At 40.7% G+C, this 25494-nt stretch overlaps 2 protein-coding genes across 12 annotated transcripts in view; one reads left to right on the top strand and one right to left on the bottom strand.

Annotated features, from left to right (window-relative positions):
• PPAT (phosphoribosyl pyrophosphate amidotransferase) overlaps positions 1-15142 on the bottom strand; it is a 47745-nt gene extending 32603 nt beyond the window's left edge. For 2 of the 3 annotated variants that reach the window (XM_083836186.1, XM_083836188.1), the window contains exons 1-2: positions 14778-15042; positions 14101-14184 (exon numbers count right to left, since the gene is read on the bottom strand). In XM_083836186.1, coding sequence (XP_083692312.1) covers positions 14101-14184; positions 14778-14905 — 212 coding nt within the window. In that variant the 5' untranslated portion in view covers positions 14906-15042. Of the gene's footprint in view, positions 1-14100; positions 14185-14777 lie in introns of all 3 variants that reach the window. The other variant, XM_083836187.1, reaches the window with a different exon arrangement.
• PAICS (phosphoribosylaminoimidazole carboxylase and phosphoribosylaminoimidazolesuccinocarboxamide synthase) overlaps positions 1-23546 on the top strand; it is a 50578-nt gene extending 27032 nt beyond the window's left edge. For 7 of the 9 annotated variants that reach the window (XM_083836170.1, XM_083836171.1, XM_083836172.1 and 4 more), the window contains 13 exons: positions 2160-2231; positions 2872-3273; positions 4587-4652; positions 5862-6052; positions 15351-15402; positions 15922-16119; positions 18152-18330; positions 18915-19094; positions 19185-19298; positions 20059-20142; positions 20265-20445; positions 21516-21674; positions 22338-23546. In XM_083836170.1, coding sequence (XP_083692296.1) covers positions 2160-2231; positions 2872-3273; positions 4587-4652; positions 5862-6052; positions 15351-15402; positions 15922-16119; positions 18152-18330; positions 18915-19094; positions 19185-19298; positions 20059-20142; positions 20265-20445; positions 21516-21674; positions 22338-22504 — 2045 coding nt within the window. In that variant the 3' untranslated portion in view covers positions 22505-23546. Of the gene's footprint in view, positions 1-2159; positions 2232-2871; positions 3274-4586; positions 4653-5861; positions 6053-14556; positions 14576-14609; positions 14661-15350; positions 15403-15921; positions 16120-18151; positions 18331-18914; positions 19095-19184; positions 19299-20058; positions 20143-20264; positions 20446-21515; positions 21675-22337 lie in introns of those variants that run through there. The other 2 variants (XM_083836178.1, XM_083836177.1) reach the window with 2 other exon arrangements.
• The last annotated feature ends 1948 nt before the right edge of the window (positions 23547-25494 follow it).

Raw genomic sequence — 25494 nt, 5'->3', positions numbered from 1 at the left:
TACACAATGACAGAATAAATGTTATGCAAATCAACTGACTGCTTTATACATAAAAAATTTCCCTGTTCCTGTCATATAATGTCCATCTTAGGATAGCAGTCACCCTGGTCAGCAGTACACAAATGCCACTGCCAAAGGCAGAAAGATCAGAGAACAAGCATGGTTGAAAGAATGAGCGCCTGATGAAGGGAAAGCCATGGTTTTTGGATCATAGTTCAAAAAATAAAAAACAAAACAAAAAAAATCACTCGAGAGCCCAGGATCAGAACTATTGCTCCTTCCTGGTTCAAGGCTGCATTTCCAATAGCTGCAGATGCAAGAATTTTGTTAAGAGTTATGGGGAAACCTAATTATGAAATAGATGTTTATGAATTTTTTTTTTCTGTTAGCACCTCAAGTAAATCACACACACGATTGTAAGAATGTAATTTCTGATTCTAAGTTTTCCATAGGTGTGACGTTAATTCCTGCATATGGCTTGTGAAAAATATTTACCAAATATTTAAGATAAAGCACGTTGCAAAGAAAATATGAATTCCAAATACTACTCTGCATAAATTAGCAAGCACCATTATAGAAAGTATCAAACGAACACTAATTTACCAACTATCTCTTATGTCTAAGTATCTAAACCATTCACTCAGTTTTTCAAACATATAAGGAATATTTACTTCCACCATTTCCTGAAAACTTCGTTGAACATACTAGGTCTGTGACATCCCCCTCTAAAACTATAAGAACTAATCTTTCTCCCCCTCCCAACCCAACAAGTAATACCTCACAAATTGAACTTTCAGCCTCAAAGAAGTCTAAGCATGAGAAAGCAAGCCCAGAGTCAGCAGAGCTGGGTTTTGACGTCCATAGATGGCTTCAAGAACTCTGAGGGCTCCTGTCCAACCAGAGTTTTATTTTTGAAACTAGTTTTTATGCTGTGAAAGAGTGCAAAGCTCTTGTAGCCTCAGCTTTGCCAAGGAAGAAAAAAAATGGCATGTAGATGTGTAGAAAAAGAACGATGTCTCTATCCTGTTAGCAATGGAATTTTGAAGAGAGCTCTGATGCGAGTAGAATAAAAAATACTTCTCATGTCTTCCCTGTTTTGTCATTTAAGCTGCATAGAATAGTTTCAGATTGAGCCATCCCTGCATGTAGAAAGTGCAATTTAGGCAATAAGATTTCCACAAAAGCTTTAACAAATTGTTTACTTTCCAATTTTTCTACTGCTTATGCTATCTCCATCACATCAGCTCTGTAACAGAGGCTAGCCTTTCACCCCAAAGTAAACAAACATGGTTACCTCCTAACTGGGAGCAAAAGCTTGCAACCTGCCCCACAAAATGGAGCATCTGTTCCTTGTCTCCTTTCTGGAATGGGGGACAGGTACACCTGAAAGCCCAGACTTGCAACCCACCACAGTAGCTTAGTAAAATGGACTCGAAACCACTTTTCTGTGGCAAAAAGAAAACCCAAGTAGAGGAGAACTAGTAATAAGGAGCAAAGGCCTGTTTTCAACTGCTTTCTCGTACTCAAGGATCTCAGAAAACCCACACTCAGCGGTATGAAATGAAGCTTTAGCAATGCCACTGCGTGCAGGTCTGTGTACAGGTGCCTGTGCCTGATGCTCCTCCTAATCACAGCTGAATCACGTGCAGTTCCCAAACTTGACAGCGGGACTTCTGGAGCAGTCCCTGCTCATTTCGTGGCAACAGCCAGTGAACATGAATGACTCTGCCAGGGAAAGCGCTGCAGTTCGAGCCCTACTGGCTGTGAGTGAATCCACAGGAGCGTGCCCTTACAAATGGCACCCAAACAATGGATGGCACACCCATGCCAGTCAATGTGCACAAACGTGTTATGCAAATCTACTTACATGTGAGACACAAACCTGCCACGTACGCCTACATGCTCAGTCAGGTATTTTAAACTTCTGTGCAGCATCCACAGCTACCTTTGGGGAATGTGGGGGCAGGAAGAAAGATAAAGCTTATGAGATAAGCTAATAAATAAATTAAGAAGCAAGTGGCAGAAAACTTGTTGTAACCCTCTTAGTAGTGGGTTATGACATTTTTAATTGAAGATAGGTGTTACCTGCAGAAGAGGGGAATAATATTAGCAATTTATTTTCCTAAATCCGTTTTATTTAAACTTGCATGTTTCTATAGATGATGATTCTATAAGTACTACCTCAGAAGACAGATCTTGTACGCCAGTAGCAAAACGGATAGTTGGGGCAGGTGAGTATTAATTTCCATGCATTTATTCTGAAAGAAAGTTGCATTGGAATTTCTGTACAAAGCTGGAGCAACCAAATCTCTACTGTAAACATGGCTCTAACTTTATCTGCTTTTGACTCCAGTATGGTGTTATCACTAAACCTAAAAATTAGTTTCAGACTGACTAAGAGCAGCATCAGCCTTCTAAATATCTAGATAGTAAGATTGTAAGATTTTTTTCTTGTATCAAACCCATGGAAGCATTTTCACTTGCATGATATTTCTTCTTGTCATTCTAATTTGACCCTGGAACGCCATTTTCTTATTACTGCTGATACAACGTTGCTTCTAATGCTTAAATCCCATTGCTCTCCTGTATGTAGCACCCTGACATGTCTTTAATTTGACAACAGCAAGAAAGATACACTGATGAAATGTGGAATTTTAGATGGCTTCCAGAGACAAGAGATTACGTATTTTGCATACTTAAGAGAAATGCAATCACAAATGGGTGTTAACATTGTAAAATTAAAAGATTTTTGTAACCAGAGATTATTATAAACATTAAATAATCCTTCAGCTTGTTACTTAATCATTAGCTACAATTACACTTTAATATACGTATACTCAGCAATACTCAGTTTTTTCATTATATTTTCAGATAATCATATTCCCTTGGAAGAAGCACGAAATCACTTTAAAGTTATTACAATTAATGATACTGGAGCAGGAAGACACTGGAGCGATAATGAAGTCAGAGCTCTGATAAACATATGGTCAGATGAAAAGATACAGCAAATGCTTGAAGGGGCCACAAGAAATAAAGAAATATTTGAGGAAATTGCCAGAAGGTTAATGAAACATGGAATAGACAGAGACTGGAAACAATGTCGCACAAAGTACAAGAACCTAAAATATGAATACCGTGCACTACAGAAAGAAAATGAACACCTTGGTAATCCCAGGAGAAAAATGAGATTTTATGAAGAAATTGATGATATCTTAAAAAGACAGCCTCTAGTTCCATCAAGCTGGCGATATGAAAGTTCAAGCCTCCTATCAGGTACTAAAATTTCAGTAATGAGATACAGCGATTAAAACAAAAGTTAAAGTTGCCTGTTGACCCATGCTCCTGGGGTGAAATACAAGGCTGAAATGAGGAGGGAGGGATAACTGCAGAACCTCTATCTGCATGGTCAGACAGGCAATGCTCAGAGAACAGCAGTGGTCTTTGGAGGAGTTTAGAAGTGAGAAAACCAACAAAAAGAAAAGCACCCAACGTGCTCAATGTTATTAGAAAGTCTTTGTACTTTTGGAAGCCTAAGTGAGATACAGTGAAATGGTGCTAGAGAAAGAGGAAAGACCTTAGAGGTGATCCAACAGGCATGTAAAGCATTATGGATACAGAGCTGCAAGCTCATACCAATTAGAACTGTGTAACAGTCAAGAAAAGTGCAAGGACTCCAAAAAAGCAAAGTTTATTAATTAAATTCATATCACAGTCAATAGAGAAAAAAAAAATCCAGGGCTGCAATGTGTATTTGAGCACTTGTAATTATAATCTGCCTGGAGCAGAGGCAGCTGCTCCTGAGAGGCAGAGCAGTCAGGTGGATCAGACACTCATGTAGAAGCAACTTCACCACTGCAGCTTACAGCTCAGTGAATTATGGTAAACCAGGTCTAATTCTGTTTTTTCTAAACACTAGATAATAATTACCAATGCCACAAACAGTTGAGGACTTGAACCAGTTTGGCAGCAGAGGTCAGATGGACAGCTTGAGCAGAAGCTGCTGGAGCAATCCTTAAGGCAGCTGTCCTTACTCGTGAATCAGAGCCATAACGCAGTGTCCAGCAGCACCCTGCGGTAGTGCCATTGGGTGAGGCTGGTGGCCATGAGATGACAGTGCTGCTTCCCACCTACCTCGTTCTTATGCTAGATGACATTCTTAAGACATCCATTTTCTTCCAAATCCAGAAACTGAAGATATTACTGCTCACTTCTGCTCTCTGTAAATGGAATTTTTCAACACCAAGAATATTTGAGCTGACATGGCAGCTTTACATTTTAGCATGCCAGAAAAGGGCCGTGTTATCTGTGTTGTGAATGCTGATGCAGGCAGGATACAGGAAAACAATAACCTTTCATAAAAGAGGCTTTAATTATTAGCTTGCCTGAGGCATCTGTCAAGCAAACGTTTGTCTCCACCCTGACTCCGTGTGCCAGTCCAGCACCTAACTTCTCTAGAAGATTCCTACTGCTCCAAGTCAGTTGTCACAATGCATTTGCTTTTGTAGGATAAAGCATTTTGGTTTGTGACTGACTATGCTTTTAGAATCTCTGCAAAATACTTAGTCACCTTGCTTCTCTCTTTTAAGTTTCAGTGGGAGATGTTACAGCAAACACAGGATCCTTGGGTATCAAAAGAAAAACATGGAATGATGGTAAGAGCCTCTGACTTTTTAAAGCATCTACACATTACTGTTAAATTGGATGCCATATACTAGTTTACAGTTTAAAAAAATCCTATAATTTAACACCAACCTCCAAACTAACATTGTTCTTGCACTATTAACAATCTGCAAAAGAAGCCTCCAGATTAAAATGTGGGCCTAAGGGAAAATGTGCAATTTCTTTATTTGAATCTTCATCTCTGACAAAAAATAAATAAGTAAAAATGAGGGAGGCATCAGGAAATCATAGAATGCCTCGGGTTGGAAGGAACCTCAAAGATCATCTAGTTCCAATCCCCCTGCCATAGACAGGGATGCTACCCACTAGATCAGGTTGGCCAAGGCCCCATCCAATCCGGATATATATTACATATCCATTATATATGGATATATATTAAAGAAATAATTATTTAATTTATGAGAGTCAAATGTAAGGAAAACATTAACATTTTTAAAGGAAGAAGCTGTTTAATATCCTGTCTTGCTCAGAGGAAAATATGGACAGTATCACAGTCATGGTTGTGATTTCTTCATATTATACCACGCATCAGTAAATGAGAAGTTATGTGCTTAAAACTGCACAAGAGAAAAACAAGTTAAGACCTATTATCAAAGCGATGATATGTTAAAGAAGCACTGAGAGAAAAATGAAGGAATGGACAGAAATATGTGGAATGCAATCTGAGAGGAAAGGTCAGGAGCTATTCTTGTTCCTATCAAAATTGGCAGGACGTAAATAATCAAAAAGTCCAAAAATGAGGGATAACAACATTAGTTTTTAGGAGACTCCCCCTTACTTTTAATACTAAAATTATGTCTTGTCTGTAGACAGATGAACACAAACACATCCAAACACTACACCATTTCTGTTCAGTACATTGTTAGAAATTGCATTAACAGGACTAACTCTATGTAATTAAATATTATTTCTTTTATTTCCAATTAGATAACTGTCTTGCAGAAAGCAGTAGTCAGGCAAAGCCTGAGAGTTCAAATATGAGAGAGCAGCCCAAATGATTTTTACAAGGTCTACTTCATTCCTACTGGTCATTATACAATGACCCCTTACACAACACCAGACAATGCCTGCCAAAAGAGGGTAATAGAAGGACGGCCTTAGGAAAATTTTGTGGCATGTGCTAGACTTCAGTCAGCAGTTCACTTGTACACTCTTAAGTACATACTTTGCTTTATTCACAGAGATGTCACCTGTTCCACTTAAGAAAAGTGCTTCTGAAAACACCATACTCCAGTTTCAAAAACTGTTAACAGAGAGAGTGCACACAGTAACAGAAGGCAAAAAGTTACTGTTAGAAAAGCTTTGTAAGCAGGAAGAAATGCAAGACCTCAACAGAACTCAGCTGTATGCTGATCCATCAGCCATACAACAGGTTGGTTTAATGAACTTTCTACCAAATTAGCATGCAAAATGATTCTTTCAGATGGTAAGAAATTAAACAGACTTATTTGTGAGAGTAGGTCACCCACATGAGTACATGGTTGCTCCCCTTTAATTTATTCACCTTCAGTCATCTGAACTAAAAAAAAAAAGAAGGTATGAGTTTCCATCATAATCTTTAACAATGAACTTTTAGAAGTGGCATCAGTTAGTCTAATAAATGATAAAACTTCTTCCTACGTGCCTTGGGTCACCTACATGACACAAATGACAGCGTTAATTGAAAGAAAAAAATACTTTGATCAAAGAAAACATCTACACTTAAAAATTTCAACCTATCATGTTCAATTACTATATCTATAACCATCCTAGCAAATTAGTCTTCTGCAATTAAGTGAACAGTTAAGTGAACAGATATTTTCTTTTTGGTTAGACAAGGCTAGGTGGGGAAGAAACAACACTTAATTCCTTTTACCCTGCTAGTCTTGTCACCTGCTAAGGTAGGGAACCATCCCTATCTGACTGCAGAAGGTATGGTGCTGTGCAGTAATGAACTGGAGAATTCAGTGAACCAGAAAGTTGGTGCCCACCTAGAAGGGGAAAAAATGGGTTCCGGTCCTTGTTTTAAGGGATCTGCCCTGTCCAGTAACCAAATGAAGCAGAGAAAACATAGACAGTGTGCAGGGGACAATGAGATGATAAATGACAAACACCATAAGTAAGTAAGTAACTGTGCAGAAACCTACTAGCCAATACTTTGTGATTGCGTAAGCAAGTACTTTACAGCCTATCCTGCCTGCAAGGCATGCATTTGCAAGGTTTTCCTTTGAGTGTATTCAAGCAGAATAACAACTCATTTGTGGATCTGTCATGTTTGTGCATAGACCTGCACAGCCCTGCCAAAGCTAGGTTAGTTCTGGGCACACACAAAGACTCAAGTGAAGTCAAACAGTCAAGTACTCATTGCAGAAGCAGCAGCAGCAACGAGTTTTGTTTTATTTTTAAATACCCAGGGGCCTAAATTCCACCCAATCCCTCTTCGCTAAATTTTACACAAAGATCTTAGTGGATCTAGTGCTTTGTTTCCCACTCTGGTTACTTCTTTTCTTGTTAATCCTTTTATGAGAGATTATATGAAGGTATTATTTATCTTCAAATTATACTCATTACCTTTCCACAATGGTAGACTTGATCTGTTATTTGACTAACACTTTAAAAACAATTCTGAGAAGTCAGAGAAATATCCCTAGAAAATCATCATTTTTTGATTACATTCATTTATACAGTGACAGACATGTAGTCGTGCCAGTGTAGTGACCATTTTTCACATTTACATTGGTTTCTTAGTGTAAACCAATGTAAATTTGAAAATCTTTAGCTTATAATGAGACAATTGTAATACTAATCATCGTTAGCTAAAAAACAACAACAAAAAACTTTCCTTTCTTCTCTCCTTTAAAATTGCTTTGGTTTCAGTACACATCCTTGAACTTACATCTATTATATTACAGAACTGCAACCTTTGGTAGGACAAGGAATCTGTCCCTATCCCTGCTTCATGGTCAGGTGTCCTTCTAGAATATGCTGAGCTAGCTGAAGAGCTTCCCATTCCTAGCAGCACTAAAATCACAGGTTAGTCCTTCCACATATGGGCCAGAAAAAAAACGTGTTCCCACTCTAATTCACTCCAGTTTATGTAAACAGTTGAGATCAATTCAGATGTAGATGAAGTTTTTAAGATAACTGTACTTTATTCTGTGAGTGCAAGGCTGAAGTTGCATAAACTAGCTGCAGTTTGATAACTCATTGCAACATGAAGATCTCTTCTTTATTCCTGCTGGATCACCCATAAACCAGCTCATTTTGATAGTCTGACACCAGACTAGCCCAGCTGAAAAAAATATATATATATATTTCTGTGCAGTTAGTGAGTTGAAGCAGCCCAGCAAATCCTCAGGTGTGCTAGCCCTAACTTGGAGCAGCTGAAAGGTTGTCTTTGTTGCAGTGTGATTGCCCTCAGGGAAGAAAGGCTAACTTGAGGAAGGCAGTTAGCATCTCAAAGACGACAAACTTCACTTAAAATTCTGAGTGATGCATGAGGACTGCAGTCTCTCCAAAGCTTTGCTGTCATTCAGTACAATGCCCCTGCCTGCTCCCCCCCCAAAAAAATTTTCTCTTCTCCCAGAATACAAAAAAAAACTTATTTTATTCATTAAAACAAGCTCAAGAAATACGCATCTGTATTAAATGCTGTTGTTCAGGTGAGAACTGTACAGCAGTACTCAGGCGAAGGACTGTCTAAATTCTTAGAAGGTCAGAGCACACACGCAATTGCAGAGCACACACGCAATCTCTATTTGGAAACTGTTCATATCGACACTAGAGGGTAGGCATGAAGCAAGAACTGACAGGCCAAAAAAAAAAAAAGCAGGTGTGGCTTTCTACTTGTTTGTTCGTTTGTTTTCCTCAGAAAACATGCCTGCACTTACCAGAGAGCAGGATTTACCTAACAAACAATGTGCAAAGAAGGTGGACTTCCCTTTGTGTGAGATTCCACTTCTATTCTGCTTTGTAGCTAGAAAGTATAGCATGCTTTTAAAAATTATTTTGACAGAAAGCTATCCCCTTCTTTTCTACCATTCATATTTATTTTTGGCCAATAGTGATAAGAGAAGTCAAGTGTAGGGGAGCATTTGGCACCATCTAATACTTACATACTACTCACACTTCTTTGTAACAAATATTTACTTGAATGTGTACGAAGCTTAGATAGATAAATCAAAGTGGCATCAGGACAACCCTTCTTCACTGCAGTTGTGGCTGTGATACAACATCACTTATTGCTTAGGGACAAAATACCATGAAGGCTGCATTCAGAATTCCAGTTGTCTAGAGTTATGGTCTGCTGCCTTTGACAGTATCTCCTGGGGTGGTGACAGTGGGCTAAATCGAGTGTCACTAAAATAGAGGATTTCTCCAAAAAGTCCCTTCAAATACAGCATTTAGTTAAGCCAACTCATCCTTCCAGAGTATTTCTACACACGCTTGAACTTGTGCTGAGGCTCTGCTCTAAACGTGTTACAGTCACACAATATTTAGCCTAGGCACACACATAGGCAAGTTAAATGCAACCTGGGACATATCTGACACTAACTATCTGTTATGTGTGAGAACACTACAGTAAGACTCAAAGAATCTGAAAAGAACCACAATATGGTTCCTTTTAAGCAGTAAGGCCAGACCAGGTTGTTTCCATACAACTGCTCCTGAGAATCTAGTATAAATTACATCACAGAAATGATCCAGCTTAAAAATCCACACCAGCATCAAGTAATGATGGGAACAGCAGCAATCCTATAAAAAAGTCTTTGTTTTTCTCCCTCCTCCTCAAATATCTGCACTATTAGCAGGGGGCCATTCAGGTTAGCATTAGGACAAGTCTCTGTCTCCTCCCCAGTTTGCCAAGGAGGGTACTGAAATTTCTGAGATGTAGCAGATAAATGGAAAAATCACCACTCCGATCTATATTCCATTCACCTCTAAAGCACACTTATTCATGGAGATGAATGGGTCACTTTACATGTCTTTGATAGGGCTGTTACCCTGGAAAGTCCTCTGAATGCCTCATTTAGTTTATTTCCTGGTAGCCCAAACTGTATTTGGGCCAAATGCCTGGAGAATGGGCTTCACTGAGCAGAGAGGTACTTGCATTCCTGGAGTCCAGGAATCCAGTCATCGCTGTTGGCTTAAAAGCACTCCCTCCAGACTCCCACTCTTCTGCAGATAGTCTCTGTTGCACTGGCACCAGCACTCATGTGCTCAAATGGTTATCCACCCACCAGAACTTATTGAAGTTCTAACTTAATAACAAGCCCCTCCAAACACCCTTGTTTTTTTGTTTATTTTAAAGTTCAAGAAAGGGCGTTAGAGACATGGCAAAAAGAGCAGCCAGGACAGTTTATTTGACCTACACCACCCATCATGAACCAACCTCCTGTGCTGTGTACAACCCTCACTCCATGCATCAGGCTCAAATTTAAGGGATGGGCAGACAAGGCAACAAAAAGCAATCCTCTGAAAATAACTCGAGAGCTGTATCACGTCTACATGGATGACTAAAGTCAATTTGAAGAAAAATTAAGTCTCATCCCCACTCCACAGCTAGGTTAATGTGATGGAATTAAACTCTGTTGGCCACAATAAATGTAATAGCTATCTCTGAAACATCCTCTTTTAATACACCTTTTAGTACCACTTCTCTGCTGGTTTTCCCCCTCCTTCTTATGTTATCTTATTCCAATTCATAATTCCACATCCAGAGAGAAGAGCTAAGGCTGGACTGCAGTTTGTGGAATATACATTATACTTCAGGGATTTGAACTTGGTTAGAATGTAAATCTGGCTTGTCTTCGCTTTCAGGAAATCACCATGCAGGAAATTACGTGAAAGCTGAGCGGATGTAACAGCTCAGCACAGCCAAAAGTGAGCCAAAAGGCCTCCCTCCTCATTTCTCTTCCTGCAGTAGTGAGCGGTGTGGTGTCTAATTAAACTGTCAGCACCTAGCAGCACAGAATAACCTATAAACTTAAACCAGTACCTAAATAAGGATAAAGCATTACTATTATCTACATGCAGTAAGAGTCTCTGAAAGTACTCAAGAATCTTTTACCAGCATGTACAGCATAAATGTGCTGGTAAAACACCATACAGGCTCAAATTATTAGCTTGACAAACATTTTATCCAGTATGTTCCATAGGGAATGTATATACAAGTATGATTAATTAAAACATTTGGCATTTAGACAGTTAAAACATTAACTGCTGCTTTTGCATCTGGGGATGGAGGATTTGCTAAGCCCATACTGGGTTCTTAAGATGAAAAGAAAAGGTTACACCAAATTGTAAGGATCATTACCTGCAGCATATCCATGTTCCGCAGAACATTTCCATCCATTTGGTCCAATTTGCTCAGGTAAGACTCACAGGGTAAGACAGGATACCAATAACTTACTAAAAAGTGTTATAAAAATCTATCTTGCAGCCAAGAGATTGTATATAAAAGGTAGATAATCCTATTCAATATGCTATACTGACTGTAGACATTCAGAAAAGGGGCTAATTGGAAACAACTAGCAATTATACTGGATAGAAAGCAAAGTAAAAATCCTAGCTTACACTGGTGATTATTTTGGCATGGTTGTGCGAGTTTTAATAGTGGACAGTAACAGGGAAGGTATCAGAAAAGCATGCCTGCTAAGCGTCCTCTCCATGTACTTCGATTCTCATAACCAATCCCATACATAGACCCAGCTGAGCTGAGAAATAATCCCTGTTTTAACCGGATTTCCACCTGCACAGAAAAGGCCTTTTAAAGATCCTATTAAAAAATCAGTACAAAGCTGAATCCCAGGTTTCAGTACATGGCATTACTGCCAAAAATATTTTCGAAAGAACTTTGCAAAAAGTTAACAGAAGTCACACTTGTTCCAAGATTAAGGTTGCAAATTTGTCCTGGTCAAGGACTCAAATGACGTTTAATAGATTTGTAACTCGCAGTACTCCTCCTCCCTCCCTCACTGCCCCCAAGAAAGTCCTCTTCTTACCAATATCCCTTGACTTTATTTTGGCAGGCTGTCAGTGGATTTTATAGTGATTTTGTTCCCTGGCTTACAGTTTGTAAAGATGACTTAGAATACCCACTTTATTAATGTTAAACCCAGAGTAACAGTTTTATCTTTAAAGTTTCAAACATAATGAAATTCACTGCTAACATAGCTATAAAATGCATCAAAACCAGATGAAAATCACTAACAAACGGCCTTAAGTTAAATTGGTACAATGTTCTTAGCGCATGGAAGCGCTGTTAGTAGGAATACACGCATTTTTTGTTTTAATTCACAATTCACCAGTATTAAGTAAAAGCCAATAAAAAGCCATATTCTGCCTTCTGCTACAAAGGAGTGTGATGTTAGGCCTTGACATTTGAGCAGCTGTGTTTCAATTAAAAAAAAGGGAAAAAGCTTTTAGAAATTGTTACTTATATGACAATAAAGTGAGATTCCAAGTCACCCTTTCCTGGTGTGTCTGCTTGTGGGCCCACTGCAGAACCCAGCTTACAAATACACCTGACTTCATGCAGAATAGTTTCAGTGATACAAAGAAAACCACTCAAATACATGCTAAAATATTCTGTTTGATTGATGCAGTGTACTGAGTTTCAAGCTTTCAGTTGCAAATATCCTCACTGAAGTAAAGCTCTCCAAAGTGCCTGAATATCTTTCTAACACTGTAAAAAAAAAACAACTATCAGCTCTTCAGGCCATTTATCACAAAAAGCAAAGCCTTTTCACACTGCTGCAAATGCCTGTATCAGAACAGAGAGCACAAAGAATTCATGCCATATGTTTTTGTGGGTTGTAACAAGCACTCTATGTTTATGCATACAGATATGATTTCAAGGATTAGAAATGTGTTCTCAACAGCTTTCTCTACTTTGTAGATCAGTCATCTCAAGAATGCAGCTCAATGCACTGCCACGCTTGAATATTCTAATTTTTAAAATCTGAGATGAATTAAGGGCCAAATTCTGACATTTGACTTATTGCACAGGACTAATTAGCAATAGAAGAATCATGACTATGACTATCTATGGCCAGTAGTCATTACCTACACATCCTTATTAATTTCAATGGGAGATCTAAGGACTTATTTCCCAATGGACAATCAAACTTCTGATGGTCACTCAGGGCCTGCTTGGGACTATCCATTGTTACTTACCATACTTCTCTCCCATATTTACATACCTTGAAAGGAATATGGTTAAAGAGATGCTTCTTACCTTTTCAGTTTAAAAGGACGTGCTTAGTGTAATTTACTGATACAGTTAATGCTAAAACAATCCTGGTTTTCAAGAGATGTTCCAACAGGAACAGGTGCTACCTTATCACCTCCTGATAGGGATGCCGCTGCCTTTTACTACACCTTATAGTAGAATACTAAGGAAAAATTCAAAGAGGTTAGAGAGAAACATTAAAGAAGGAAATGGGAACATTTAAATCTCAGCTATTTAATAGAATTTTATTGCCTGTTTGAAAGCTATACCTAATTGAATGGACTGTTTAACTTCACAGTGAAAGTAAACAAGTTTGATTTTACAGATGCAATAAGGTTTATGTCTCTAAGAAAGCATCCCTTAGATTTTTATTTAGTTACTGAGTAAGGAAATCAGAATCAGAGGTAATGTATGTATGCCATTAGGTACGTATTCTGTGATTTTTTAGAACTTGCAAGTTGCTTCCACTTTTAGTCACAACATTAGCATTACTGGCTACAGTTGTCTCACGTAAGGCTCCACAGGGGTCATTTGATATTAAAGAACTCATGGAAATCAAATATACTTGTCAAGTGCCCATCAGAAAAGAGAGAAAAAAACACATTGTGTATTGAAAATCATGAAATAAGGTTGCAGTGGAAGTTGAGCTAGTAAGCTGCAAAATGATGAAAAATACAGCAGTCATTTTATTTCCGACTAAGAAACTCCATCCAGGTCCACTAGTGTAACTGTGCAGGCATAAATGAGATCAGATTTTTTTCCAGCCTCTTTACAGAGAAGTGTCTCAACCTAAAATAAGGCCATTGATTAATTACCCGGCTTCATTCCTTGGATTCTGTAGCTTTATCATTCCCAATAAAAGTGATTTTGATGGACACTGGCAAATATACGTAGCTTATGAATGATACACCTGCAATCCAAACAAACAGTAGTACCTGAGCTGATGTAGGGATGCACCATTTAACCAGTAAAAGTATATGAAACTTGGCTGTAATAAATAGAAAAGCTGGATGTAAACTATTTCATACTGTTGGTCCAAAACAGCTTTGGAGCAACCCTTACATGTCTGTGACCTCAAAAATACAGTGACCAACCCCCCCTTTTTTTTTCCTTCTTCAGTGCATGTGTGCCTAGAGAAGCCCACCTCCCCGGACTGTCATGCATGTGATTGTTTCACCCACTTTTCACCAACGTGCAGCCAGACTTACCACATAGGCGTTTGCAGTGCAGAGCCAAAGCTAGCATGTGCGTGTATGCCTGTGCATGTGCTCCCACGAGGCAGACAGACCTCGCTGGCACTGATGAAATAACGATTAATGTATGTTTGCGTGTAACAGCATAACTTTGAAATACCAAACGAGAGCAGAATCAAAACTTCATTTTACAGCTCCTCATCCACAGTCGATCATGGTGAATAGTTTTGTTTTACGTGGCCACAAACCTCTCAGGTAGCAGGCGAGTTTCATTACCCCACGATGCTAGACCTTACCGCTTGTGGCTGCGAGGAGCCCCAGAGACCTTTGAGAACCCTTTTCCGTTTCCGCAGCCTCCCCTCGGCGGGGCTGCGTTTGAACAGCAGCATCTCGGGCAGGGCCTCGCTGCACCGGGACGAGCCGCCGCCAGAGGGGGACGGCAACGGGAACACGAGGCGGGGGACACGCGACTTAGCTGGCCGCAGCCGAGGTCCGGAGCGTGTCCCCAGGCTGCTGCTCCTGCGGGCAGCCCCCGCGGGATGCTGCGGCGCTCGGAGCGGGGACGGGACGGCTGGGTGCGGGCAGGGCCCCGGCCACGCCGCTCCTTCCCCGGCCGACGGCGAGGAAGGGTCCCCCCCCCCCCCTTCTCCCCTCCTCCCCGTGCCCAAGCGGCCTCCGGGTGCCCCCCTTACCTGTGCTGCAGCCCCACCAGCCCCAGCGTGATGACATGGGGCACGTCCAGCTCGGTGGGCCACACGCCGGAGGCGATGCAGCCGAACACGCCGCACTCCTCCCGGATGCCCAGCTCCTCCAGCTCCATGGCGCCGCCGGCACGTGGTGGTGGTGGTGGCGGCGGGGCAGGGGGCACCGGGCAGCGGGCACCGGGCAGCGGCGCGTGGCGGCTCCCCTCCCGCTCTCCCTCCTGCCGCCGCCTCACGCAGCCAACAGCGCCGCGCCGCGCGGGGCCGCCGGTAGCCTGCCGCGGCGGCCTCCCTCATTTACATACGGGGGGGCTCCGGCCCCGCACGCCGCCCCCTGCCCCGCTGCCCCACCGGGGGGCTCGGGGGCGTCCGGTGGATGGGGGGGCGGAGGGCTGGGGGTGGCTGGCGAACGGGGGCGGAGGGGGGGGGGACACCCGGAGGGGCGCGGGGTGGCCGCGATTGGCGCTGCCCGCCGCCCCGCCTGCCCGCCCCTTCCGCCGGCCCCTTCTTACCGCGGCGCCGGGGCCCGGCGGTGTGCGCTGAAGCCCGTGTCCTGTGCCCTAGGTGCCTGCCGCCACCGCTCCCGCTGCCATCGCCATGGCCCCCGCCGGCTCAGGTAACCGTTGGGGCGCTGAGGGGGCCGGTAACGGCCGGGGAGGGTGTTGGGGGGGGGGGGGGAGCGGGAGCCGCGCCGCCACCTGTGGGCTCTGGCGGCTTGAAGTAAAGCTTTTCGTCACAAAACTTTTTATTTTTTATTTTTATTTTATTTTATTTTGTTATTTCGATTGGGGGGGGGACGGGACACGATGATCTCCGCGCCCCCGAGGCGAGGCGCGGGAGCTCCCCCTCAGAGCCCAAGTGCAGCGGTTAAACCGCTCAGGCGGTTAAAAAGTAGTTTTAAAAAGAAATAACTAAATAAAAAGTAGTAGAAGTAGCCCACCACGGTTATACTCGCACCCCCTGAGGCAGCGGCTGCGTGTGGAAGCTGGCTGAGGAAAGTTAGCCCGCTCCTCCTGGAGTGGGAGCGGGGATGCTGCTGGGCACGGAGCTGCTCGGGTAGGCAGGCTCGGTGCGCTGGTCTGGGGGCGTAGGAAACCTCTTTCGATCTCAAATTCTTCTTTTTGTTGTTCTGCAGAGCTGAAACTTGGTAAAAAAGTGAACGAAGGTAAAACAAAAGAAGTTTACGAGCTGCCAGATATCCCGGGATGCGTTCTGATGCAGTCGAAAGACCAAATAACAGCGGGAAATGCGGCCAGGAAGGACCGAATGGAGGGGAAGGCTGCCATTTCCAACACAACGACGAGTTGTGTGTTTCAGCTGCTCCAAGAAGCTGGTAAGTGTTTTGAAGGCAGAATAAATGCCTGCATATTGCAGATGGTGTTGCAAAACACTGTTTCTCTACTGATTTATCCTGCCCTGAGGCTCTGATGCTTTTTGGTTTTGTCTTTCTTTTTCATTAATTTATGGGTCTGCTTTTTTCCTTCTGGTACTACAGATCTGGGTGGGTGACTTAGTCATTTGGACCATGAGAGTATGTGTAGTAATCTAATACACCACTATAGTTTCTCCCATTTGTCTGGACATACCCCTAACCCTCCCCTCTGCTACAAAGTCCCAGCTGAGTACCGGTTGCTCTAAAAGTTGTATTATGTGTTATAAATTGATAGATCTCAATCAAACAGTAAAGTCAGCGTGTTTCGTATGTGAAGGAGAGAAAGGAGTTTTCTGTGTAGTTATATCAACCTCTACTTCTGTGCAAGTAGTTCTTCAAGTACAGGTGGAGGTTAAGGCCTTTTGTTAATGGATTGGTAGAGAAAGAAGAGTTAATCAAGCTGTTAAGTATGATCCTCAATCACTGGCTTTCCTAGGAAGCCTGTTCTTGATATGGTACAAAGAAGTCTCTGGGGTCTTTCCATTTATTTTTGCAGTTGATTAAAAATATTGGTTCTAATTTAGAAGCAATGAATTACATGTTTTTGCCTAATTCTATATGGCCAATAATTAAGCTACTAATTTTAATACCCTACAGATGCAGTGTATGAATTCAAAAAGCTAAGGAGCTGCCTTAAAGACCCTTAAATGGCTTTCACTTAGTAGCTTCAGGTGCCCTGGAACAATATGCAGAGTAAATTGCAGCTGCAGTTTAAAGCAACAAAAGAAGTTTCAGGGTTCTGCTCTGGTTTGATTATTTGACAGGCATAAATTGCAGATAACTCGAGTGCCTTATTGTAGAAGTAGTTTGTTTGCTTTTTCGCAACTCTTCTTAACCTACTTTATCAAAGGTGGTGATATACAAAGAATTCTGTTAAAGTTTCTCTCCCACTTAAAGTAGAGCCAATGTCAACCTTTCAAAAGCACACATCTGCCCTGATTGAAAACTGTAGTAAAAAAAAAAAAAGCTATGAGGGGGATTTAATGCCTGGATTTAGAAGTCACTTGGTGCACAGTTTCTTTTAATCATTGTTCTTGAGGGCCTTGCAATAAACTATGAAGTTGTGATTTCAGTACTGTATTTTTAGGTTCTTCTTCCACTGTTGCTGAAAGAGGAATGGAATAGAGCTACTTGAACTGATTGATTGCAGCTCCTTTGTCCTCTTGTTTCTGGCAGATGCCAGTTGGGTTTGACATTTGTCCTGCTCTAGGGAGGAAATGTGGAACTTTCCCTAGGAGTGAGATGAGAAAAGAGCCATATTGCACTTAAAATGGCTATCGGCAGCTATTGGCTGTCAATGTTTAATATGTTCTTGCATCTTAAAATTATGTAAGATATGCTGGAGGAGATTCATATGCATATGTATTGCCGAGTCTTAATGTCTGTTATCCAACAAATCACAATGATCTAGTGCCCTAAATAAATACTAGACCTCCCTTTCATTAAAAAAACAAGTCATTCTTTCCCTTGCTCCATCTTCCTTTGTGAATGAAGTAGCAAAAGCTACCTTATATTTTGCTGTCTTTTGCTAACTCCAGTTGCCCTTCAATGTATGGTGTTACAGTCCATAGATCTTCCACCAGAGGGTATATTTGGATACTGTTGCTGCTAACATTTGTTTTAAAAAAACATCATGAGGGAAGGATTTGCGACAGTTGGATTTCTGACCACAGCAGACGGTTCTGAGCAACAGGTGAACATAGTATGATAAAACTGGCAAACTACTGACCTGTAGGAAAATAATGGCAGCGAAGGCCTTTTACAAGGCAAAAATGAAACCCTCTTGTTACGCTTAAAATACCTTGAGGAAATTCAGTGCATCCCTGAAGTCCAGAGAAGAATAAGGTTGGGTTGTGCTTAAACTTAAAGATGCTTTTGAGTCTTGTTTCAGTTGTGGAGTTTGCCTAGTAATGGAACTAATCTTTATATCTAGGAATCAAAACGGCTTTTGTCAGAAAACACAGTGACACAGCATTCATAGCAGCTCACTGTGAAATGATCCCGATTGAATGGGTGTGCAGAAGAATTGCTACTGGCTCCTTCCTCAAAAGAAACCCTGGTGTCAAAGAAGGCTATAAGTTTTACCCACCCAAAATTGAGATGTTTTTCAAGGTAAGTTTCCTCTCCTGTGGTATGAATCAAACTTAGAGCTAGAACTCTATAACATCTTCCTAAAAATGCTGATGAATAACAGGTTGCACTAGCAATTGACCTTCTTTTAGGGTTGGTAGTATCGCTATCTTGAAGCTTTCTTGTATTCTCATCCAAGAGCTGTTTTGTCCAAAGCACATACAGTGCAATAGTGGCTCACGGGGGCATGAAAGAGTAACAAGCCAAATGGGATGTAAAGGAGATACAACTCATCCTGGATATATTAGAAAGTGTCATGTGAACTATCACCTAAAGTGCATGTGTTTAATGTTTTGTGGTTTGTTTGTTTTGGTTTTGCATACTCTGTTGCTCTTGGGGTGCTGTCCAAACTTCAAGTGTTCTGAAAAATGTTAGTGTTACAAGTGTGTTTAATGCTGCTCTTCTCTTTTTTTAAGTACAAATTATAAAATTCTAGTTACAAGACTGTGTGTGTGTATATATATTTTTTATTATTTTAAGCCCTAGCATACTGTCTCCTAATGGTTATTTTTCCATCATAGCGAACTTAACTTACATGCTCTTTCCTGTTTTGGTTTTCTTAATAGGATGATGCTAACAATGATCCACAGTGGTCTGAAGAGCAGCTAATTGAAGCAAAATTCTGTTTTGCTGGACTCACTATTGGTCAGACAGAAGTAGATATTATGGCTCGTTCTACTCAAGCTATTTTTGAGATCCTGGAAAAATCATGGCAGCCCCAAAACTGCACTCTGGTAGACCTGAAGGTACGAAAGTCTGACTTCTCGTGATCCTAGTTCTGACAGGAAATATATCGTTGTGTGGTTCCTAAGATAGGATTCTTGTTGTCTTTTTAGATTGAATTTGGTGTTAATATTTTGACAAAAGAAATTGTTCTTGCTGATGTTATTGATAATGATTCATGGAGACTGTGGCCATCAGGAGACAGAAGCCAGCAGAAGGATAAACAGGTAACGTTCTGTTCTTTTTATCTTCCAAGCCTTTTGGAAAGGAGAAAGGAAAAAAGTAAACCCTACAGTTAAGTACGTGCTTTCGGAGAGCCTTTTTTCCCGGATAGCAGGAAGCAGGGCTATTACTCTGTAGTTGAACTTAAATCAGGAAACAGAACTACTCAGTTGTTTACCTGAATCATGTAGTAGCATGTTTGAGTGAATTGCTCTGTGCTTTTTGTTCATCTGTTTAAAGTGAGGTACACCGTAATGTCGTGCAGAACCTAGGCTGCCTAGTGCAATGCTGCTGCAGGCCATCATGTCACTACAAATTCCAACTTTAAAGTAATTAATTTAATTAATTCCAATTAAAATAAACTAGTTGTGTTTTCTTAAGCTTACCTGTTGTGAAGTTAGCAAAACCTCGATACTCCCATGGCTAGAAGCCTTCCATGTTAACAAATGGTTATGAATTATAACATAGATGGTTGTTTACTGAGGTAGTTGTTCATTAGTTCTTCCTTGCTTCCATATCCATGTATAAAAGAAATGATCACATCCATTTCAGCCCTTAATCTGATATGATAAAAAACTTGGCTCTTTCCACTTCATATTCTATGCAAAGAAAAGGACTCACTTTAGAAGCTCTCTTCCGTGTTAGAAATGGCATAAATATTTAAATTGGGATATTCTTAATTACGGTAGCAAAATGAGTGCTTTGTGTACCCAAAGCACAACATCAATTTTAACATTTGTTTTTGTTCTTTTTTTTCTTTTTCAGTCCTACCGGGATCTGAAAGAAGTGACTCCCGAAGCACTGCAAATGGTTAAGAGAAACTTTGAATGGGTTGCAGAAAGAGTAGAGGTATCTGTGTGCAGTTTTCTTGTTTGGTTTTGGGTTGGTCGGTTGGTTTTCTCTTCTAATGAACAATGTATCTAGAATCCTGACTGTTTTTCCTTCTCCTGCCCCCACCCCCTTCTCCCTAGCTGCTTCTGAAAACAAAGAGCCAAGGTAGAGTTGTGGTATTGATGGGATCTCCTTCTGACCTCAGTCACTGTGAAAAAATAAAGAAGGCATGCGCAACCTTTGGAATTCCTTGTGAGTTAAGAGTAACCTCTGCCCACAAAGGGCCAGATGAAACTCTGAGGATCAAAGCAGAATACGAAGGTAAGTGCCAAAGAACTACTGAGTTAGATTGAAACAATATCATGTACAAAAATTATTTGTCAATTTTAAGGATTTGTGTGGGTGTCTCTTCCAAATTTTGTTTGAACATGACTAAGCTGTTACAATGTACTTCATTTGCTAATTACATAATGATAGGTTATAGGCTGCACTAAGCAATTATGGAGTAATGTATTGTCCCACAGCCCAGACACAGCTTCCATTACTCAAAAGCCTGAATTCTGCTTTTAATCCAGTACCTGAACTGCTTTGCCCAGGCCTTGATGATATTAATACCAGCATCAGTGGCAAGATGCTGCAGGAAATGTATTTCTGAAATGGGGAAGAGTGATGACTTCTCTAGCTGACCGTAAATGTTTTTACATGTTACTTACAAGGCAGATGTTGCTGCCGTCATCCTACCTGTTTATTGAAAACACACTTAATAATTTTAGATGCCATGAAAAAAATGTAATTTAAATTCATATTTCTACCAAGAAAACTAGGTATCTCTTTGAAAGGGTGTGTAGGTTGCCGGAGGAGAGAGACGAATTAACTACTTATCCTTATAGGAGTAGTGTACTTCCTCCAGAGGAAAAACTGACAGATGGGGTATGAGGGGAAGCAGTTTAAGACTCAATGACAGTACAGATGTGGTAACTACAGTTAAAAGGCACTTGTTTTGAGGTGAATTAAGACCTTACAGAATAGAAACATAGCTTAACATTTGAGCAAGAATATAGCCAACTAAGTCTTCAGTATCTTTAAATACTGCTCTTTTCAAAAGCTAAGCAGCACTTACTCATCTGATAATGATGCTTTTCCTCAGATGCAGAGTAAGGCATGCTATCTTCAGTTACAGTAAGCAATATCTGGATTTTAAGGCTCCAAGATTTGACTTATTTTTGCAAGGGAGAAATTCAAGATAAAACTTAAGCGCTATGTAGCAGAATCAACAAAATTAACTGCAAACAGAAGAGCTGTATACTCAGATAAAGCACCCACAAAAGCAAGTGGGAGGAAACAAGGTAGATTGCTTATCTGATTTGTTTGCTTTTTTCCCCCCTCCCAAGGAGATGGAATCCCAACAGTGTTTGTTGCAGTGGCTGGCAGAAGCAATGGTTTGGGGCCAGTAATGTCGGGTAACACTGCTTACCCAGTTGTCAACTGTCCTCCACTCTCAGCTGACTGGGGTGCTCAGGATGTGTGGTCTTCTCTCAGACTACCCAGTGGTAAGACAATCTTCAGCCAGTGCTGTTGTACTGACAGCACTACTTGTTCTAGCATACACATGTGCGTGCACACACTGGTAGCTGGATCAGTACCGAACAAAGTCTTTAGAAATCTCTTGCACACGTTTTCTTTCTTTTTTTCCCCTGGGCTTTTTGCAATCAAATCAGTAGAGCAAAGATTACATACAAATACCCATTGAAAGATACAATCCTTTGCTTATCCTTACTGAACATTTGAATTTAAAGCTGGAATTGGTATGAATGGGAACTTTCTTTTTGTTCTACTTAGAGAGCTGCATTTTACTATGATCAAAGATCAAAACGGAAAAACCCTTCTACAATCAGCTTGATCCTCTGATAACAGTGCATTACTACCTGCATGGATTTTAATTTTTGTTAGTGACTAGAATGGATATTTGACAGCACAAAGGCCCAGAAGTCTGTTACCTCTGAATGAGGAGAGTCATTTGCTATGCTGGCTTTTGGTTTCAAATGCCATGAAGAGAGAAGTAATGAACATATGACACTTCAGTAGCTTTACAACTAGATCATGCAGCTCCTGACTACTGAAACAAGCGTTGTCTTAAGCTGTTATTTAGAGGCAGTGTTTTGCTTGTGCCTAGAAAACATGTTTTGGTAGGTGACATTCTCCTTTCTTTGCAGGTCTTGGCTGTCCTACTACTCTGTCACCTGAAGGAGCTGCTCAGTTTGCTGCCCAGATATTTGGGTTAAACAACCACTTGGTGTGGGCCAAACTGCGATCAAGCATGTTAAATACATGGATCTCCTTGAAGCAGGCTGACAAAAAGCTTCGAGAGTGCACCTTGTAAGTCAAACTAACAAGTAACTTTTTTAGCTACACAAAACTAATGGCGTGTACATTCATTTGTATTAGGGTTCTCAGTTGGATGAGCTGAGAAATTATGCATCTTTTCTGACAGAAGAAAGCATCTTTAGAGCAGTAGATGAAGTCTGCTGTGTCTTCATCCCTCTCTTCTGTATTTTTTTGGTTTTAGGTTTTTTAATATAACTTAGTAAAAGATGGGGAAAATAGTATTTTAGTTACCTTTCTGCTGCTCCAAAATAATGCTGTTCTGCTTTTCAGTGTAGACTGTTAACTACAGCTGATGTTCATGTCAAGATAATGATTTGGTGATTCAAATAGAAATCCCCTTTTTTTCTGTTTCTGTAACAGTAATATTCTTCCATAGTAATAATGTATGTCCTGAACCTTATTAACTCACCAGGACTAACTAAAACGAGTACTGATACTGTTCTGCTTGCAATGATGGTATGCTTTCCTTTAGCAATAAAATGGCAACATATGCTGTATTAATAAGAAAATAATCTGGAAAAATATAAGAGCCTGAAAGAAATACCTGCCTTATTTAAAAACCACAAACATCCATTATTTTTCATGTGTGTATGTATGCACATATACATCCTATCACTATCATCTCGAACGCTGTGATGAAGTTAACACCAGTTCTGTTGTTCACAAGCTATAGCTCTGAATAGAACTGTAACTAGGCTTGTTGCCTACTTGCTGTAACCCTTGACTAGTCAAGTCTTTGCCCTTTTAAATACTAGGCCAATCTCTAAAGGACCTACGTGGTGTTGTCAAACTATCCTCACACTTCAGTAACTCTTGCTTTGTATGTATATTTCCTCACTCATTGTTTCTATGGGAATTGTACTGAACTGAAGGTGGGAACAAATGGTAAAGCACCAAACTACTGGGGGAAATCTAAGCATGATTGTCTCGTCTTTGCACATACCATTCTTCTAAATAGGTACTGATTCTAAGAAATATGCAATTATTCAATGTATGTAACATTCATGCTTTTATAATTAAATAAACTGTTGTTCAAAGCTGTTCGTGGAGACTTGATAAGCACATATGAATTAGTCATCACCTGTGGTATATAACTTCAGGATCTTAAATAGGTAAAACTTGTTTATGCACTAACTTTGCACAAAGGGGGTTTCTGCAAGGTCAAGTAGTAGACAACATTGCTCCTGTTACAAAAAGCTGTATTGCTTTGCTCATAAAATATACCCTTCTATTACTGTGTAATGGGGCACACCCCTTAGTGAGGGGAAGCAGATTACTTTCTGCTGGCCTTCTTGTTCACAGGAAGGGATCACAGCTTCTCTCTGTGTGGCATAACTCTAAGTAGTGCTGTCTTCTGAAGTGCAATCTTTTTAAACTGATCAAATCCTCTTATCTTGTGATCAGACCAGCACCAGAGCAAGCAAGGGGGAGTGTAGCACTTCACCCTAGTACCAGCAGAAGAATGAAGTTATTTATAAGCTGAATGTGGCATTTCTTACTGTTCTCCCTACCCAACACACCTAGACTGGGTACTAGCTGTGATGGTTAATCAACCTGATGAGCTTATCAGTCACCCAGCCATCCCAGATAGTACCATCATGATACAACTGCAAACAGACCTTTGCATCCCCCTCACCCCCATGGCAGTGGTATAGTGCTGTCTGCACAGTCTTCTACCTGTGCAATAAAAACTAGTAATACTCAGTAGTTTTGACTGTTCAAGCCTGGCATATTCTGTACTAGCTGTAGTTTCTCAAATTGCTTGCACCCCGATGATACTAACTTCATTTGTTAGAAATCTGCCACCTTATGTTAGGCATGAGCCTGCCAAGTGCTTCAGTTGCCATGGGGAAGGTCATGGTTAAGCTTTTGGGTGTTTTTCTTTGTTGTAGTCTGTACTAATTCCTCACAAGCAAAAGTTTATGCCATTGTCTTGCAAAGAAGAGACAGAAGTACTAAGACAGGGCAGTTAGCATGTGTGGTACAGTGGTGAGACTTGTAGTGGCTTAATACTGCAAGGATGTTAGACTTGTAGTTGTCCTAGAGGCAGAAGTGTTACCAGGAAGTTCTTCCCAAAGTTTGCGCCCCCTTTTTTTCAGCATTCCACTGATGCAATAACTTGAGCATTTCTTCAGCCAGCACTTGCTGCTGTAGCACTTGTGTTTTTGTCCAGTTTTAAAAAAAACTATCCCAAGAAATTAAGTGCATTTATCTTCCCCAAAATTACAAATACATTGTATTTTTTAAATAGAGTGGGAATACCTGTAATAAAAATATATTTTTAAGCAGCTGCTTAAGGACCCTAGATTAGATCATGTCCTAATTAGCAGTTACCTGCTGAACTGCGGAAGTTCTTAGAAGATATTGGCAAGCAGCTGTTTGGAATTAACACAAGGAAGTACTCAGGGCAGGACTCATTTTACATCCTAGACTGCTTCAAGTATGGGTAAATGGAAGCTGATGTTCAGCCTTTAATAAGTTCTCTTCAGTCAAGAAAAAAAGCCAAACTCCATTCTGTGAAAACTCAAGTCACTGCTTCCATTGATATCCTCCATCTTTAACTCAAGATTTTAAAAAACATTCCCCAAGACTCTGAAGGTAACAGTTAGTATCCTCAGCATGCAGAGTTGTAAAAAGTGAATTGAAGTCCTAGGAGCAATGATCTTACTTTTATGGGGATGATAGCATAAAGGTACTGTTTCTGATGCTTTTTTTAAAAGCTGCTGAAATAATTCATACCCAAAGAAAAAGCATATCTGTATGCTCACAAGAGAAAGCACAGAGAGTTGATTAAAAAAAAAAAACCACAAACCAGCAGAAACCCCACACCTGAAGTTCCCGCAGAGCTTAAGTACTTCTACAGTTGGGTTGCAGTCCCAATCCCTATTTCAGATCTAAGTATGTGCATTTGAAACAAAATCTTCAGAACTGTGCAACTGCTCGCTGCAGGATCAGAGAGACCTGATGCCTCTAGTTTCATTTTCT

Source organism: Anser anser (genome assembly GCF_964211835.1).
Source record: "Anser anser genome assembly, chromosome: 4".
Classification (NCBI taxonomy): Eukaryota; Metazoa; Chordata; class Aves; order Anseriformes; family Anatidae; genus Anser; species Anser anser.
Note: the sequence above shows the minus strand (reverse complement) of the source record. Positions and strands in the feature narration are given on the sequence as shown.